The 17,136-nt window shown below is 39.2% G+C and overlaps 1 protein-coding gene and 1 pseudogene across 1 annotated transcript; one reads left to right on the top strand and one right to left on the bottom strand.

Moving 5' to 3' along the window:
• Positions 1 to 1,366: 1,366 nt before the first annotated feature.
• Positions 1,367 to 2,293, bottom strand: LOC144255867 (olfactory receptor 1E16-like). Its single transcript, XM_077800913.1, has one exon. It carries the CDS (start codon positions 2,291 to 2,293, stop codon positions 1,367 to 1,369), a length of 927 nt encoding a protein of 308 aa, XP_077657039.1.
• A 13,955-nt stretch (positions 2,294 to 16,248) lies between these two features.
• LOC144256183 (olfactory receptor-like protein DTMT) lies at positions 16,249 to 17,136 on the top strand (annotated as a pseudogene).

The following is a 17,136-nucleotide window of genomic DNA, read 5'->3' as shown; positions in this document are numbered from 1 at the left end:
TATATAAATTTTAACACACAATAAGAGAATACCAGTTCAGTGGGTTAGACAAAGGAGAATGAAGGGAAAGGAGTGGGAATAGGAATAGGGAAGACAGTGGAATGAATTGGTCATAATTTTCTATGTTCATATATGAATACACAACCAGTGAAACTCCATGTCATGTACAACCACAAGAATAGAATCCTAAGATATACTCCATGCATGTATATTATATCAAAATACACTCTACTGTCATGTATACCTAAAAAGAACAAATTAAAATAAGTGAATAAATAATATAGCATTTAACCTTTTTTTTAAGGACATCTGAGAGTTTTGGAGAAAGATATGACCTTCAGATAAAGTAGTGAGGTCAGGAGACTATATGAAAGGAATGGATTTGAAAATCATCAGAGGGGACAATTAAGAAAAGGAATGGACCAAGGCCAGAAAAAGTCCATGTCGTGGTGATGCTAAAATGTTTAAAAAACAATGAATGCTATCCTTCATTTGGAAGTGAGAGAAAATGAAAAGAATCTTCAGTCTCTGATCTTAAACAGCCTTAATAACTAACCCACTGCATGGCCTGGAAAGTGTTGAACTTCACAGATGTTAGTCTGAAAATAAGTGATAATATCTTCTCTGTTTCCTTTGAATTGTCACGGGGATACAATAAAACATATTGCAAAGTAAAACTACCAAACAAAACAGAGGTAACTTTAAAAATTAAAATTTTCCCACAGCCTCTAACTTTTTGCCCATTCCTGGGTCAATAAATTCTAGGGTTCCTGGATTAGTTAATTACAGGGGAACACAAAATTGTTCAATGACACTATTGCATAGAGGATTAGAAAAAATTTATTGTCAGGACAGGGAATAAAAGACAAGGTAGACATGAAAATAAATAAGGGGTACAGAAAAATTAGGAGATAAAATGATGACAGAATTTGTGCAAGAATATTATGTACAATACCTTAGAGGTTTGCTGGGAGATTGAGATATAGAGAAGTTACTGAGTATCGATATAAGATTATGGAGCACTATTTAAAAATTGTACCATAGTCAAACCAGATTTGAGATAACATTGAAAGATCTAGGAATAATTTAAGGAATGTAAGAACTGGAAAGCACATAAAATGTAGCTTTCACATAGGCTTTTCACAGCATCACCTGGGAAAGACAAGGAGGAAGGCAAAGTCAGGTCCCCAAACCACCTTTCATAGTTCAGCACTCAGCTATATCTTCTTTCTTTTGCCTATTGAACAATAATGTACTATGTTACTTCAACTGAAGTTCCCATGGTGAGGGAAAATTCTAGGAAAATATTCCAATATTAATATCAATAATAATGCTAATGAAAAATTATGATAAAACCCCTTTATACTCAGAAGAGAATTTTCTTCCTACAAAGGACCCGTCTGAGGGCTCCCTTTATATCTCTGTTCCTCAGGCTGTAGATGAAGGGGTTCAGCATGGGAGTCACCACCGTGTACATCAGAGCCATGACAGTGTCTTTCACAGTAGAATTATTAGCTGATGGACATAAGTAGAGACCAATAATTGTTCCATAAAACAGTGACACCACAGAGAGGTGGGAGCCACAGGTAGAGAAGACCTTGTAGATACCACGAGCAGAAGGGACCTTGAGGATGGAGGACATGATCTTTGTATAGGACAAAAGAATTAGTAAGAATGGGATGACAGCAAAAATTCCTCCTACGACAAGTATCACCAACTCATTAACACGAGTGTCAGAGCAGGCCAGCTTGAGCAGGGCAGATATTTCACAGAAAAAGTGTGGGATCACATTGTCTGCACAGAAGGATAATCTGGGAAGAAGCAGGGTGTGCAACAAGGAATAGAATGTGGTCAGCACCCAGGAAAACACCACCAGGGAGAGACAGAGCTTGGGGCTCATGATGGTGGTATAGTGCAGCAGGAAGCAGATGGCTACATAGCCGTCATAGGCCATGGCCACAAGGATGAAATTCCCAAGGTGACCAAAAAAAATGAAGAAGTAAATTTGGGTTAGGCAGGGGATGGATGGAACTGGACTCTGCATGTTCTGTAGCAATTTGGGCATGGTGACACAGGAAAAGCAGAGGTCAGAGAAGGACAAGTTTCTGAGAAACAAATACATGGGAGTGTGGAGATGGGAGTCCAGGCAAATGAGGACAATGATGAGGAGGTTCCCCAGGATGGTGGTAAGATACATGACCAAGAATAAGGCACAGAATAGGTTTTGGTGCTCGGGCTGGATGGGCAGGCCCAGGAGGAGGAACTCTGAGATGTGAGTTTGGTTTTTTTTCATTATTGTCTGTCTCCAATACCTTTAAGAGAAATAATAAGGTCCTTTAAAACCCCAGTGAAAATGATCATGTTTTTCTCATACACAGTCTTTATGTGTTCTACACTAGTTGATCTCACCATCATCATATTAAGTATCATCTTATAAGTGTCCTTAATTTCTATGATCATGTATTACTGTATCTCACCTTCTTTTAAACATGTCCAAGTAGTTATTCTTTCCTAAACACTTATCTATTTGCTTCTATCACAAAAGGAGTGTTGGATTTTCTCTTCCCTCTTTTTTCATCCTAAGCAACTGTAATTGGTTTCTGATTTATAATATCTTAGAGTGATAGTCCTCAAATATTTTGTTAACCCTACCTTCTTATAATTCCATGTGTAACCCTAAGAAAATATCATTTATGCCAAATATGTAGATTACCATTTAAATTAAGACAGAGATGTTTCTCTCACCCACAGAACTCTGTATGCCATTGCTTAATGGTCCTCTTCCCTTGGATGTATCATCACAAGCATCTTAAGCTCAACAGGTTCCTAATGAAACAGCATGTTGTGTTGCATCCATACTACTCTCCTCCTCTTTTAATCTCTCACTTTTCAGTAAAAGGAATGCAGGATCCAATCAGAAATCTGTGAACTTCATTTCTTTCATTCTTCTCTGTCACCATCAATGCAAATCAAATCTACCACATCCCATATATTCTACATTTCATTCCTCTGCTACTTCCTCTACTTCTTATCACAAAACCACATTCCTAGACCTTTGTGATATCTAATCTCATCTGGACTATTTAATTATATCAAGATTCAAGTCAGTTCCCTGTTTTCCATACCTTAAATATCCTCCTTCATGTGGCTCAAGCGGTAGTGCGCTCGCCTGGCATGCGTGCGGCCCGGGTTCGATCCTCAGCACCACATACCAACAAAGATGTTGTGTCCGCCAAGAACTAAAAAATAAATATTAAAAATTCTCTCTCTCTCTCTCTCTCTCTCTCTCTCTCCCCTTTCTCTCTTTAAAAAAAAATAATAATATTTCTTAAACAAGGCAATATATTTAACTGTAAACTAAACCAATCTAAAAAATTATTGTAGACAGTTGTAAATTCTGTTGTAGGTACTAGAAACTTTGTTGGAGTCTTTTAATCAGCAGATTATGTTGTGAATGTATTTGTACATTGTTAAAATATTTTAAAGATGTTTTAGTTGAATAAATGTATATTGGAGTAAAAATAAATAAATAAATAAATAAATATCCTCCTTCAATATGCTTCATTCACACTGTGTCATTCTGAGATGGAAATTGGATCATCTCTTCTGATTCATGCTCTGGGATATTTTCATTGCTTTTAAGATCAAGGTGAAGTTTCTTCAAAGGGTACAAATGGTGCTTCATTATCTGAACTTCGTCTCTCTCCACAGTCTCATCTGGCCCCCAAGTGATACAAGTCTTCCATTCTCCAACATTGCTGGATCGCAAATCATATCTATTGCCTCTAGAATTTCATACATGGTGCTCCTCCAACCTATTACCTTCTCTCCTCTGCTTCCACTTTGTTGGTTTATCCTGATTTATCTTTCAGGGTCATTAGATGGCACTTACGAAACCAACAACTCCCTTGTATCCCCACCCTCAGTGAGTTCTTTGCTGTCTGCACAGCCTCCTGTTCTCATCCCATAGCAGTGAATGTCCTGATCACAGGTAGATGGCCGACTTCCCACCAGGTTGTGAACTCCATGCAGGAAAAGCCATGTCTGCCCCTTGCCTGCAGCAGGGAAGCCCCTGACATGGTGTCTGATGTGGCCAAATGCTTATTAGTACTTGTTGGCTGTCCATAAGGATGAGAGACAGAGTCCTTCAACTTTAAAGTCAGAAAACTCCCATTAAGTAAAATAACCACAGTTATTAAATCCTTCCAGAGTACAAGCTCACTAGACTTCACCATATAACACTAAATTTTGATACTCCATTACCAACTTCACAGATGTGATTTTATATTTATGAAAAATATTAGGGCGTTTCAAGAGTATGATAAAAAATATGATAAGCATTTTATAAAGTATGGGGGAAGAAATGAAATGTTACATTTTTTTCAAGGTCTCACTTGAGGTCTTTCTCAGATACTCACATCACATGTGATTAGTTTTATGTGTCAACATGGCTAGGTTCTGCTATCAGGCTTTTGTAAAATACCAATTCTGAATGTTGGTATGCAGGTTTTTTATAATATATTGAAATTTAAATCAGTAGACTTTAAGTGAAGTAAATTGCCCCCCAAAATGTGATGAGCCTTGCTACTGTCAGTAGAAGGTCATAAGAGAAAAGACTTCACTCTCCTGCAGAGGAGGAATTCTACCTCCAATATGCTGTGGTCTCAAGACTGTACTATCTACTCTTCCCAGGAACTCCGATAGGCAGGACTGCCCTACAGATTTCAGACTTAATAGTTTTAATTTTCTGTGGGCTATATCCTAAAAGTAATTCTGGCAGATTGGGATGCTGAGGGAAGAGGATTGCAAGTTCAAAGCCAGCCGCTGCAACTTAGTGAGGCACTAAGTAATTCAGTGAGACCTTGTCTCTAATAAAATATAAAAAGGGCTGGTGATATGTATCAATGTTTCAGTGCCCCTGAGTTCAATTCCTAGTACCCAAAACAAAACAAAACAATAAAAAAGTATGTCTCAAAGCCATCAAAAATGCAGAGGAGGAGCACTAAGAGATGTGGGAAGCTCATTCACTAAATGATATACTGCTGGGAAGTTCACCCCACTGCTGATGGTATTTAACACAACTGAATTAACAGTTCATACCTTTGGACACCATGTGTTGGCATCATAGTGGGAAGAAACATGTGGAGAAAACCTTGTACCTGGTTTCTCAGCCTTTTGCTTACCTTTTGAGTTTGTGGGACTATCTTTGTGTCAAGAACATGCGCAGGGATCACAAAACCAGAGATAGCAGCTGCAGACTGATGATCCACTAAGCTTCCTTTTCTTCAGCCATTAAATCCAATATCCTCACCCTGGGCAGCACATAAGGATCGTATAGGGCAGTGTTTCTACACTTAACACAAATGCAGATTGCCTCCCATTAAGACATTCGTTCTGGTGCTGTAGTAGTGGTGTCAATACTGTGGTCACTGGAATGCACTTGAATAGCAAATACACACATTGCCATTTAACTCAGATTACTGAGCACCTTCAGATAACTTAATTGGAATCTCTGAGAAGTGGCCTGTACAAAGTTTTTTAAAGTTCCTTAGGTGAAAAGTTAAGAACTGTTACTGCCCTGAACCCTACTTTAAGGGCCTGTTATGTCAAAATGTTATGATCTTTGAGGATTCACTGCAGAGTATGTAACATTAATGAGCACTGTTATCAATAAAAAAATTATAAGTGATGAATGTTCATAAGTCAAAATATTTCTATAATGTGGCAAAGTCTTGGAAGGGAGCTAGATGGAAAGAGGAAGTCATCATACCTGAAAAATTACCTTGCACAACATCATACAACTGGGCAAATCAAGACCCTCAGGTTGGAAAGATACCAGATCGTTTTCCATCCTGACAACTTACCCAAAGTGTCTGAGAGTGACTCTGGGGCCTTGACCCAAGATCCTTCTCCCCTTTACTCATTATAAGCATATAAAGTTACATCCTCTGTAGTCATCTTGTACCTATACTATCCCTTCTCATGTCTTGCCTTCTAGCCATCCATGGACCCGAGAGGCTCTGCATCCCAGGAGAGTCTAGATTCAGGCATAACTCATTAAGCACAAACTAATTATGCAGGACTTGTTTAAGACAAATTCTCAGAGTACTGTAGGGTGACTCATTACAGCCTCTGATCACACCTGAGTGTACTTTGGGAAAAGGTGGGGTTGAAGAACCCAGGCATGAATGATCACTCATTGCCCATTTAGGGAATGGACAGGAATCCTGTGCTGGTGGGGCCTACACTGGGGACTTGAAGAAAAATGGTTGGACAGTCCATAAAAATAAATCAAGTACTAGACTCTGAATGTTTTAAAATATCTTAGGAGTATAGCAGTTTATACAAGTGGCATCAGATTCTGTGTTATTGCACCGCTGTGCAATAATATAATAAAACTTATGTGGTAAGGTTCAAGTGAACCTTCGAGTAAGCATTATATTATGGAGTTAATGCTACATAACAAAGCATATGTCATTCATCTCATTTAATCTCACCCTGGAGGCATTTATCATAACACAGTGTGACACCAAGAACACCTGCTTGGCCTGCACAAAGTAGCATAGTGTGCATGTTTTATGAATAAATATTGTTGTTGATCTTTCCCTGTGCATAATTTACTACTGTTTTAATGTTGACTGTTCCCCAAGGGTCCATACCTGAAGGCCTAGAATCAGGATTGCAGATTAGGAGTTGCTATGGTTAAGAGGCAGGACCTTATAGAAAGTCCTTAGGTCATTGAGGATGACTTTGAAAAGGATTATAGAACTCCATTCTAGTTTGAGATGTGATCCTTCCTGTGTATGTGCTCTGCCATCCCTATCCTGCACCATGAGGAGATAATGCAAGAGGTGATCTTGGCCAAGGCTGCACTAAGCCATTTGGCATTTGAATCCTTCAAACTGTGAGCTAATGAACCTATTTCTAAGTTGATTGTACTAAGATATTTCATTTTACTGGTGTAAATCTAGTATAGTAGTCTCTTTAATCAATAATACTGGAAAAATTGGATTTCCATAGTCAAAATTTTGATCTTCACCTCACATTCTGTACAACAGTTCATAGAAAATGATTAGATCTTAATGTTTGTTTGAGTGCTGAGGAGATTCCCCATGAAATCCTGCTGTGTGGAGCCATAGATGTCTCAAAGCAAAAGTGTAGATGGAGCAGGATGGATGTGCAGTGCTTTCAAGTGGTAGCCACTGAAGTCAGTTGAGATCACTGCAACATTGATTGGAATAAGAGACTGAGAAAACAGAACAGTGCACCATCAGTGTGTAGTTCTTAAGGGACACATTGTTCTGCAAATAACAATTATTTAGCCTACCATTTGGCCATTCTCTGATTCATTTGAAAGCTAATGTTGCAAACAGCTGGGTTGGTTTATATTGGGGTAGTTTATATTGATCACCAAGGGGAAACATGGTTACTCTACACAATTGGAATAGAGAACGTGATGTCTGCAATCCTGTGAATACTTTCAGTGGCACTTTATATTTCTAAGACCTTTAACAAACATAATGAAAACTATAAAACCCAATAAAGGCAACACCAGTAAGGATGCAGGTCCCTAGGAAGGAAATTTGCAATGTGTCGCTAAGTGAAGATCCTCCAGCTGATGATGGCCAAGGAGGAGTGGACAGTGAGAAAGTGAATTATATATGCCAAACCTGGCTTCTCAATCAAATGCTAGGAGAGAATCATCTTGGCATTAGGAAGTGACATGATATAGATGGAGGAAGGGGTCATGGTTGTGCTGGGTGCTCTTAATGATTTCCATAGAAAATGAGCCAAATGTGGTGCAAAAGTCAATTAATTTTTCAACCCTACATGAGGAAGAATTGGACATGGTCTGGAAAGTTTGTTTTTTTCTTATTTTTATGATTTCTTTGTATCTGCATGTGCCTTAATCATAGAAGTCTGAACCTTGTTAAATGCATTTCTTCCTCTCCTACTGACAGTGAGCAGCAAGGTGGGGAGAAATAACAGGTTCTGCCATCCTTGCAATGTTTCTGAAACATGAGTTTCATGGCAGTACTCTACTCAAAGACCACAGTATGGTAATATGGATCCCTGTTATCCACAGGATAAAGCCTAAACTTAAACTCCTAAGATAGGTTGGGACATTCACAATATGATGCCTGACTATGCTGCTGGCTTCTGCAGCCATCCACCTTCAGATCCTGAAATGTAGGCTGCAGCCACACAAGTCTCCTGCCCCTTCCCTACACAGGCAATGAGAAAGCATCTGTCCTGAGATGCTTGGCATCTTCACTTCCCCCAAAGGATGGTCAGGCGTGAACAGAGGCTGTCATGAGTCACCACTACAGGACTCTGGGAGAATTTGTCCCTGATGGGTCCTGGCTAATTATTTTGTTTTTAATGAGTTCCTCCGGCATTCATACTCCTCTGGGATGCAGAGCTCCTCAGCCTCCTGTGTGTAGAAGGGAAGAATGAGAAGGGATGGTGCAGGTAGGTGAAAACTACAGAAGCCTTTACTTCCTGTGCCTCTAACAAATAAAGGGGAGCAGGATCAGGGCCCTGGAATCACAACCACCCTGGGTAAGCTGGAAGGTGGGTGAATAAGCTCTTGTCTGTCTTTCAAATGTGATTGTCTTGAATTCACAGGTTGTATGATGTTCTGCAGAATAATTTTTTAGGTTGTTAAGTTTCTTCTTTTCCATCTTTTTGCCTCCGAAGACAGTGTCACATAGTGTAAATAATTTAATTAACTTTCAATATTTTCATATTTTATTAATAATAACTTTCATTACTAAAACTTATGGTACAATGTATTTGCAATGATTGTATTATTTGCAGATAAAAATAGTCTTATGAATAAGAGTTCAGTGCTGTAATAATTCTTGAGCATTCTTTAGTTTACATTCACCTCTGGAGCTTTAAAAAGCTTTGCATAGGCCTCCTGTCATACATTATGATTAAATTTATCTGAAGGGGCTAAATAACCTTAATTTAACGACATTGTATGAGTTTGCTACTTTAGTGAAGTTCAGTGACAACGGTACTGACATTTCCTTGGATGCATTTAAAATGTAGAAGTTTTAAAACCAGATTAGGTTTTAAACAGAATCCCCAGGTGACTTGCATGTATATTAAATACTAGAGACACTGCCCTAGGTGATTCTTATGTTCATATATAATGAGAACTATAGACTTGACAGCTGTAGAAGTTCATTGGACCATCATTGATGACATTGGCAGGTGATGTCTATAGTGTAATCCCTGTAGGTACTTCTGATACATGAAATCAACCCATTCACTCACCAGGGAATTCAACATTCTGAGAGACCAGGTACATAATCTACATGTTTCTTCCCACTGTAATGCCAACACCTAATATTCAAGGCACATACTGTTAATGTGGCAGTGTTGAGCACCAGCAGCAGGGTGAAATTACCAGCAGTTGTACTCATTCCTTTCATTTTAGCAAAATGAGCTTCCCACATCTGTTAAAGCCGCTCCTTTGCTTTCATTCACAGCTTTTTGACATATTGGGGTTTATTAGTCAGGGCCAAGTAGAAGAATCAATATTATGTGTATGTGTATGATTATGTGTGCAATTTTATTTTAAGAACATAGTCCATTGATATTGAATATTTCTAAGTTCACAATCTACAGTGAAAAACAGTGGACTTTAAAGGAAAGAATGGATGTTACACTCTTGAATGCAGAGCATTCTGGGATAAAAGTCTTTTGGAGACTGAATGCTTAATCAGGAGAATAAAGTCTTTATTTCCTATAAGTTTTTCAACTGATGATACAAGGTTCCTCATTAGTCTGTTTTTGTTAAAGTCTATTGATTTAAATGTTAATCACATTACAAAATATCTTCATGGCAATATAAAAGACACATTTGAAGAAAACGTGGCCTCAAGACCTAGCAAAGTTGACACATAAAATTAGCCATCATATATGGTATAGATATCTGAGGAGGAACTGAAGGGAGAGCTTTAAAAATTATGTTTCTTTCCTCTTTTACAATAATTTACATAATGCTCTCATATTTAATCACATTGATTCAATGGAATCTGTGTATTAAAGCATAAGAATGTTTCATTGACATCAGTATTGCTGAAAAGAACAGGGCATCTGATATACTCTAATATTTTCCATGAATAGAAAGCTACATTAGAGAAGTTGGTGATGCAGTGACAAAATGTAGTGCTAGGTGATAGACCCAGTCTGATTCCCTCAAAAATTGGGAGCCATCTCGCAACAAAGACATGAAAAGCTAATTTTTGCTTTACTATAAATTACTGCAAATTCTGAACTAGCTTGGAATGCATGCCCATGCCTTGAACTCACCCATGCCTGGCTCTCTCTGACCAGATAGCAGCCCTCTCTGAAACTTTAGTGATGCCTCATAAATCTTGGCCTTCCCTGCCAGATAATGACCCTCTCTGAGGCTCTAATGACCTTCATAAATTCTGATGTTGGGGCCAGCAAAAATGTAAACTAGTCTTTATGTTATGCTCGTCAGAGTTTTGTTATCTGTAACCCCCCCCCCCCCCGCTTTGTATAACTTTCTGGGCTATAAAGCTGGGCTGTAAGAAAGTTGCAGTGCTGTCTTGTTCCCGCAGTTTTTGTTGGGAGAGGCAGCCCAGCTGGTCAAAATAATAAACTTGCTTTAATTTGATTTTAATTGGAGTCAGTGGTCTTTTCTTTACATCCTGGTCTAATCTAACACTAGGTGGTGAAGTCTAGAGACTTTGTATTCTGGAAGGATGAAAGTACCAATTATTCTATTTAAGGGAAGTTGATTTCCTTAAAGTTGAAGGGATATGTCTCATCCTGAGGGACAACAAATATGGATGAAGCACTGGCCACATCAGGCACCATGCTAGGGGCTGCCCTGCTGCAGGAATGAGGCAGACATTGCCTTTCCTGTGTGGAGTTCACAACCTGGTGAGAAGCCACATATCAACCTGTGATCAAGACATGAGCAGCACTACATGAAAACAAGATACTCTGAAAACTGCCGCAGGACTCACTTAGTGTGTAGGCACAAGGGAGTTTTAGATTAGCAAGTGCCATGCAATATGCATGATAATAAGTGTGGGTAAGCCAGGTGAAGAGAGAGCAGAGGGATAAAGTGATAGGCAGGAGGAACAATTGAGTATGAAATACTATTAAGTCCACCATTGTTTCGAAATGGATTGCAATTGTCACTGTGGGGACAGGTGAGACAGTGGAGGTAGATGCTGGTCAGGAAATAGAGCAATATTTGTGCCTTCAAAAGGAATGTAATCTTAAGATTACAGTAATTACATTACTCTTAAGAGTAATGCAAGATCAGCGGAGGGCAGGAAGATGGTGGAATAAAGGAAGTCCTGTTTCTGGTTTCTCTGTGACATGAAACCAAGAAAGCAGACAGGCAGCTTTTCAACAAGGTCTCACCTAGATGGAATACAACATCTCAGAGAGTGTGAGAAAACCCTATACAGTGGATGTTCGCAGAAATCACCAGCGATGTAACCACCTGCACAGAAATCAGAGCCTCTGAGCTTAAGAAAGTCTCCGGACTCTGGACCCAAAGTCTGAAGTTCTAGCTCACGCAGGTTCACAAGCAGCTTAGCAGAACCACCTATTAGCACCTCTGCAGAACTCCAGATTGCACTCCGCTCCCATGCAGGTCATGCAACTGCTACCTATCCACAGCACAAGGCCATCGCCCAGCTCCCCCCACATCACCAGACACCCTGGCACTGGGAACAGACCAACTCCATCTTGGAAAACCTTCCTCACCATTTTTGGTGGGAGTGGCTATTAGATCAGATTGCCATTTGAGCAGGTACCTGATTTCCAATTCCCCCCATTCCTCAGCAGCAATAACTCGGCACAGTGGCCAACCAACACAAAACAGCTATCAGTTGGACAGGAGTGCAGTGGGAACAGGCACTGTCCACCAGGTGTAAGCCTGGGGGTGAGACATCCAGGACCTGATAAGTGAGAAAGGGGAGGGGACTAAAGTCTGGAGCATAACAGAGAGATCAGGATATGGGAAATCTTCAGACAAGAGAGAGAGATGATACCAGGGCTCGAATCTGATGATTGGTCACAAAAAAAGACCCATGAGGCACTATCTCCCTGCTGGGACTGATGAACAGCACTTCCCATTTCCAGATGCTCCACAACAGGTCCAGTCTTCTCACCCTGGTTACCTACACCATCGTGAGGGCAGAGTCACCAGCTTAAAACAACAACTCTACCTACTGGATGAGAAGAGAAGCAGTAAAAAAACGAGTATTTTTTCCTCTTCTTCTTTCTCTTCTACCCTTCTATCCTCTGGCCCTCACATCCCCAACATATGTAAAACCAAGAACTTTGCATGAAATAGGACTTTAAGGACTGAGTCACTTGAATAATATAATATAGAGAAATTGAATAAGACCTTTTTTCTTTTTCTTCTCTTTTTTTCTTTCTTTTTTTTCCTTTTTTTCTCATTCTTATTCTTTCCCCCTCCAAATTATACTATTTTTACATCCTGTATTTTTTTAAATACATGTATGTTTGTTTTATGTACTCTACTGTCTTCCCACATAATTGTCTACTCTAAATTACTTCCTGTATATTCTCCTGCTACTAACCCTCTTCACTAGATTTCTCCATCACATTTCCTAAGATATATTAACTCTATACCCTCACATCATTTCCCTAAAAACTGGAACAAGACATGGATGCCCTCTTTCACCACTTCTATTCAACATAGTTCTTGAAACCCTGGTCAGAGCAATTAGACAGACAAAAGAAATCAAAGGGATATGTATAGGAAAAGAAGAATTTAAATTAGCACTATTTGCTGACAATATGATTCTATACCTAGAAGACCCAAAAAACTCCAGCAGAAAACTTCTTGAACTAGTCAGTGAATTCAGCAAAGGAGCAGAATATAAAAATCAACACCCATAAATCAAAGGCATTTCTGTATATCAGTGACAAAGTCTCTGAGAAGGAAATGAGGAAAACTACCCCATTTACAATAACCTAAAAAAAAAATAAGATACTTGGGAATCGACTTAATGAAACAGGTAAAAGATCTATACAATAAAAAATACAGAACCCTAAAGAGAGAAATCAAAGAAAACCTTAGAAGATGGAAAGATCTACCTTGCTCTTGGTTAGGCATAATTAATATTATCAAAATGACCATAGTACCAAAAGCACTATACATGTTTAATGCAATTCAGATCACAATCCCAATGGAATTCCTCATAGAAATAGAAAAGGCAATCATGAAATTTATCTGGAAAAATAAGAGACCCAGAATAGCTAAAGCAATCCTTAGGAGGAAGAGCGAAGCACGTGGCATCACTATACCAGACCACAGAGCAATAGTAACTAAAACAGCATGGTATTGGCACCAAAACAGACTGGTAGACCAAAGGTACAGAATAGAGGACACAGAAACTAACCAACAAAATTCCAATTATCTTATATTAGACAAAGGTGCCAAAACGATGCATTGGAGTAAAGATAGCCTCTTCAACAAATGATGCTGGGAAAACTGGAAATCCATAGGCAACAAAAATGAAATTAACCCCATATCTCTCACATGCACAAAACTTAACTCAAAATGGATCAAGGACCTAGGAATTAAACCAGAGACTCTGCATCTAATAGAAGAAAAAGTAGGCCCCAATCTTCATCATGTGGAATTAGGCCCCAACTTCCTTAGTAAGACTCCTATAGCACAAGAATTAAAACCAAGAATCAATAAATAGGATGGAATCACACTAAAAAGTTTTTTCTCAGCAAAAGAAACAAATCTGTGAGGTGAACACAGAGCCTATATCCTAGGAGCAAATTTTTACCCCTTTTCATCAGAGAGATCACTAATCTCTAGGGTATATAATGAACTCAAAAAGCTAAGCACCAAAAAAACAAATAACCCAATCAACAAATGGGCCAAGAACCTGAACACTTTTCAGAAGAGGATATACAATCAATCAACAAATATATGAAAAAATGTTCATCATCTCTAGCAATCAGAGAAATGCAAATCAAAACTACTCTAAGATATCATCTCACTCCAGTCAGAATGGCAGCTATTATGAAGACAAACAACAATAAGTGTTGACGAGGATGTGGGGAAAACGGTACACTCATACATTGCTGGTGGGACTGCAAATTGGTGTAGCCAATATGCAAAGCAGTGTGGAAATTCTTTGGAAATCTGGGAATGGACCACCATTTGACCCAGCTATCCCTCTCCTCAGACTATACTCAAAGACTTACCACAGGGACACAGCCACATCAATGTTTATAACAGCACAATTCACAAAAGCTAATCTGTGGAGCCAACCTAGATGCCCTTCAGTGGATGAATGGATTAAAAAATGTGGCATATATACACAATGGAATTTTACTCAGCAATAAAAGAGAATAAAATCATGGCATTTGCAGGTAAGTGGATGGCGTTGGAGAAGATAATGCTAAGTGAAGTTAGCCCATCCCCAAAAACGAAATGCCAAATGTTTTCTCTGATATAAGGAGGCTGACTCATAGTGGGGTAGGGAGGGGGAGCATGGGAGAAATGGATGAATTCTAGATATGGAAGAGGGGAGGGAAGGAAAGGAGGTGGCAGGGGATTAACAAGGATGGTAGAATGTGATGGACATCATTATCCAAAGTACATGTATAAGACAGGAATTGGGTGTCAACCTACTTTATATACACAGATGAAAAATTGTGGTATATATGTGTAATAAGAATTGTAATGCAAAAAAAAACAAAGGACATGTATAAAGACATGAGTTGGGGTGTGAACATACTTTATATACAAAGATATGAAAAAATGTGCTCTATATGTGTAATAAGAATTTTAATGCATTCTGCTGCAGTGTATTTAAAAAAATAAAATCAATTTTAAAAAGATAAAATGCAAAAAACAAGAACCAAAAAAAAAAAGAAAGTTGGGGTAAGGGAGTACAAGCCTTCCCAGTCAACACACCCCCACACCACAACACCCTGCCACTTGGTATCCACATGCATTGGATACCCTGAAGGAGTTAAAGAAGGCAGTAAAAGAGAATGGGCCCCAGGGGCCGTTTGCAGAGCAAATGCTAGAATCACTCAGTTTTGAACTTAATTGTCCTCAAGACTGGAAAGACCTAGCCAGAGCAGCTCTTGAGCCTGCAACATTTTTGAAGTGGAAGACATTCTTCTATGATGAATGTGAACAGCAGGGGGATCATAACCACACCACAAATGTTAACCTCCCAGAATTGTAATGCGTTCTGCTGTTGTCCTGTATTAAAAAATAATAATAATAAGATCAATTTAAAAAAATGGAGAGTGTGGCTGCAGAGTCACTAATCAAAACCTCCGGAGACTGAGCAGGAAGCAGGTCTGATTTTTATTGCGCAGTAACCATGTATAGATTATAGGCAGCCACCAATACAATTTCTGGCCAACTATCCCTGCAGCAACCAATCGAGGAGTAGGCCATGGAGCAAGCACAGGGATTGCAACATCTGGTCTCACGCCCAGGGCTGTGCCTACAGGGTAAGCAGTTTTCTTATGACAAGCCTAGCACGGGGGAGTGGTTTGCCACTCAGACACCCTTAATGTATGCCATGTATGCAGTACTCCATGCACTTGTCCCCACAATGATACACAGAAGGGAAGATAATGGTTATGGGACACAAAGATATAAAGGTTACTGGCTGATTCTCATTTTATGTTGTAATTTATTTTTTTGGAGTGCTGGGGATCAAACTCAGAGTCTTATACATACTAGAGAAGCACTGTATCACTGTTCTACATCCCCAGACCCTACGTCTGAGTTTTAAATGGTGATATAAGACATTGGAGTAGAAGAGTTTATATCTAGTGCATACAGATATATACTAGTATAGCATATAAAAATCCTTGAGAACATCAATATATAAGATACAGATGGAATAGTAGTCACTTATGTTTCCCTGGAATTACCAGCCAAAACAGGTGTGAAAAATAACAATGAATTTTGTCTCAAAAGTCAATAGTTAAGAGTGTTTAGGAAAGGATGAAACACTCAAACATGTTACAGAGAAGTTAAGAAAAAAGACAACAATAATTATGCAAAGAATATACTTTTGAGCTTTAACAATTCCAATTAATATAAAGAAAATGAGATCAATTATTATCGAGTGAGTATCAGACAATGTATGATAATAAAACAATATTCATTTCTTTGGATTGTTAAGGGATTCTATTATTTTCTCTTAAAAATACTGGAGATAGAGCATGACAGGAAGGCATCAAATTCTCATCTCTGACTTTCTCCTCCTGGGCCTGCCCATGAAGCCAGAGCATCAAAATCTGTTCAATGCCCTGTTCCTGGCCATGTATCTTATTACCATCCTAAGGAACCTCCTCATCCTCATTGTCATTCACCTGGACTCCCATCTTCACACAACTGTGTATTTGTTTCTCAATATCTTGTCTTCTCTGACCTCTGCTTTTCCTCTGTCACAAAGCTCCAGAACACACAGAGTGAAGTTCCATCCATTCCCTTTGCAGGCTGCCTGGTTCAAACATACTTCTTCCTGCTTTCTGGAAGTCTTGAGAGAATTCTCCTTGTTGCCAATTACTGCTATGTGGCCATCTGCTTCCCCCTGCACTGTACTGCTGTCATGAGCCCTGAGCCCTGTCTTTCCCTGGTGATGCTGTCCCGGGTGCTGACCATGCTCCATTCCACGTTGCACCATCTGCTCATGGCCAGACTATCTTTCTGTTCAGACAACACGATATTACACTTTTTATATGACATATCTTCTCTGCTGAAGCTGGCCTGCTCTGACAATCATGTCAGTGAGTTGATGATATTTATTACAGGAGGACTCATTATTGTCATCCCATTCCTATTGATCACTGTGTCCTCTGCATGAATTTTCTCGTGGTATCCACAAGGCCTTCTACCCTGTGCCTCCCAACTACTGGTGGTTTCAATGTTCTATGGGTGCATTATTGGTCTCTACTTATGCTCATCAGCTAACAAATCTATTCTATTATGGCTCTGATGTACACCGTGGTGATCCCCATGCTGAACCCCTTCATCTAAGAAGTGGAGACATGAAGGGAGCCCTGAAAAGAGTCTTTTGTAAGAAGACAATTCTATTTTCTGGATGGTAA

Source organism: Urocitellus parryii, chromosome 7, assembly GCF_045843805.1.
Source record: "Urocitellus parryii isolate mUroPar1 chromosome 7, mUroPar1.hap1, whole genome shotgun sequence".
NCBI classification, from domain to species: domain Eukaryota; kingdom Metazoa; phylum Chordata; class Mammalia; order Rodentia; family Sciuridae; genus Urocitellus; species Urocitellus parryii.
This window is presented reverse-complemented; position numbering and strand designations above follow the sequence as displayed.

Excerpts from the sequence above, each read along its gene's own strand:
- LOC144255867 (XM_077800913.1), bottom strand. The coding sequence starts at position 2,293 with ATGAAAAAAAACCAAACTCACATCTCAGAGTTCCTCCTCCTGGGCCTG.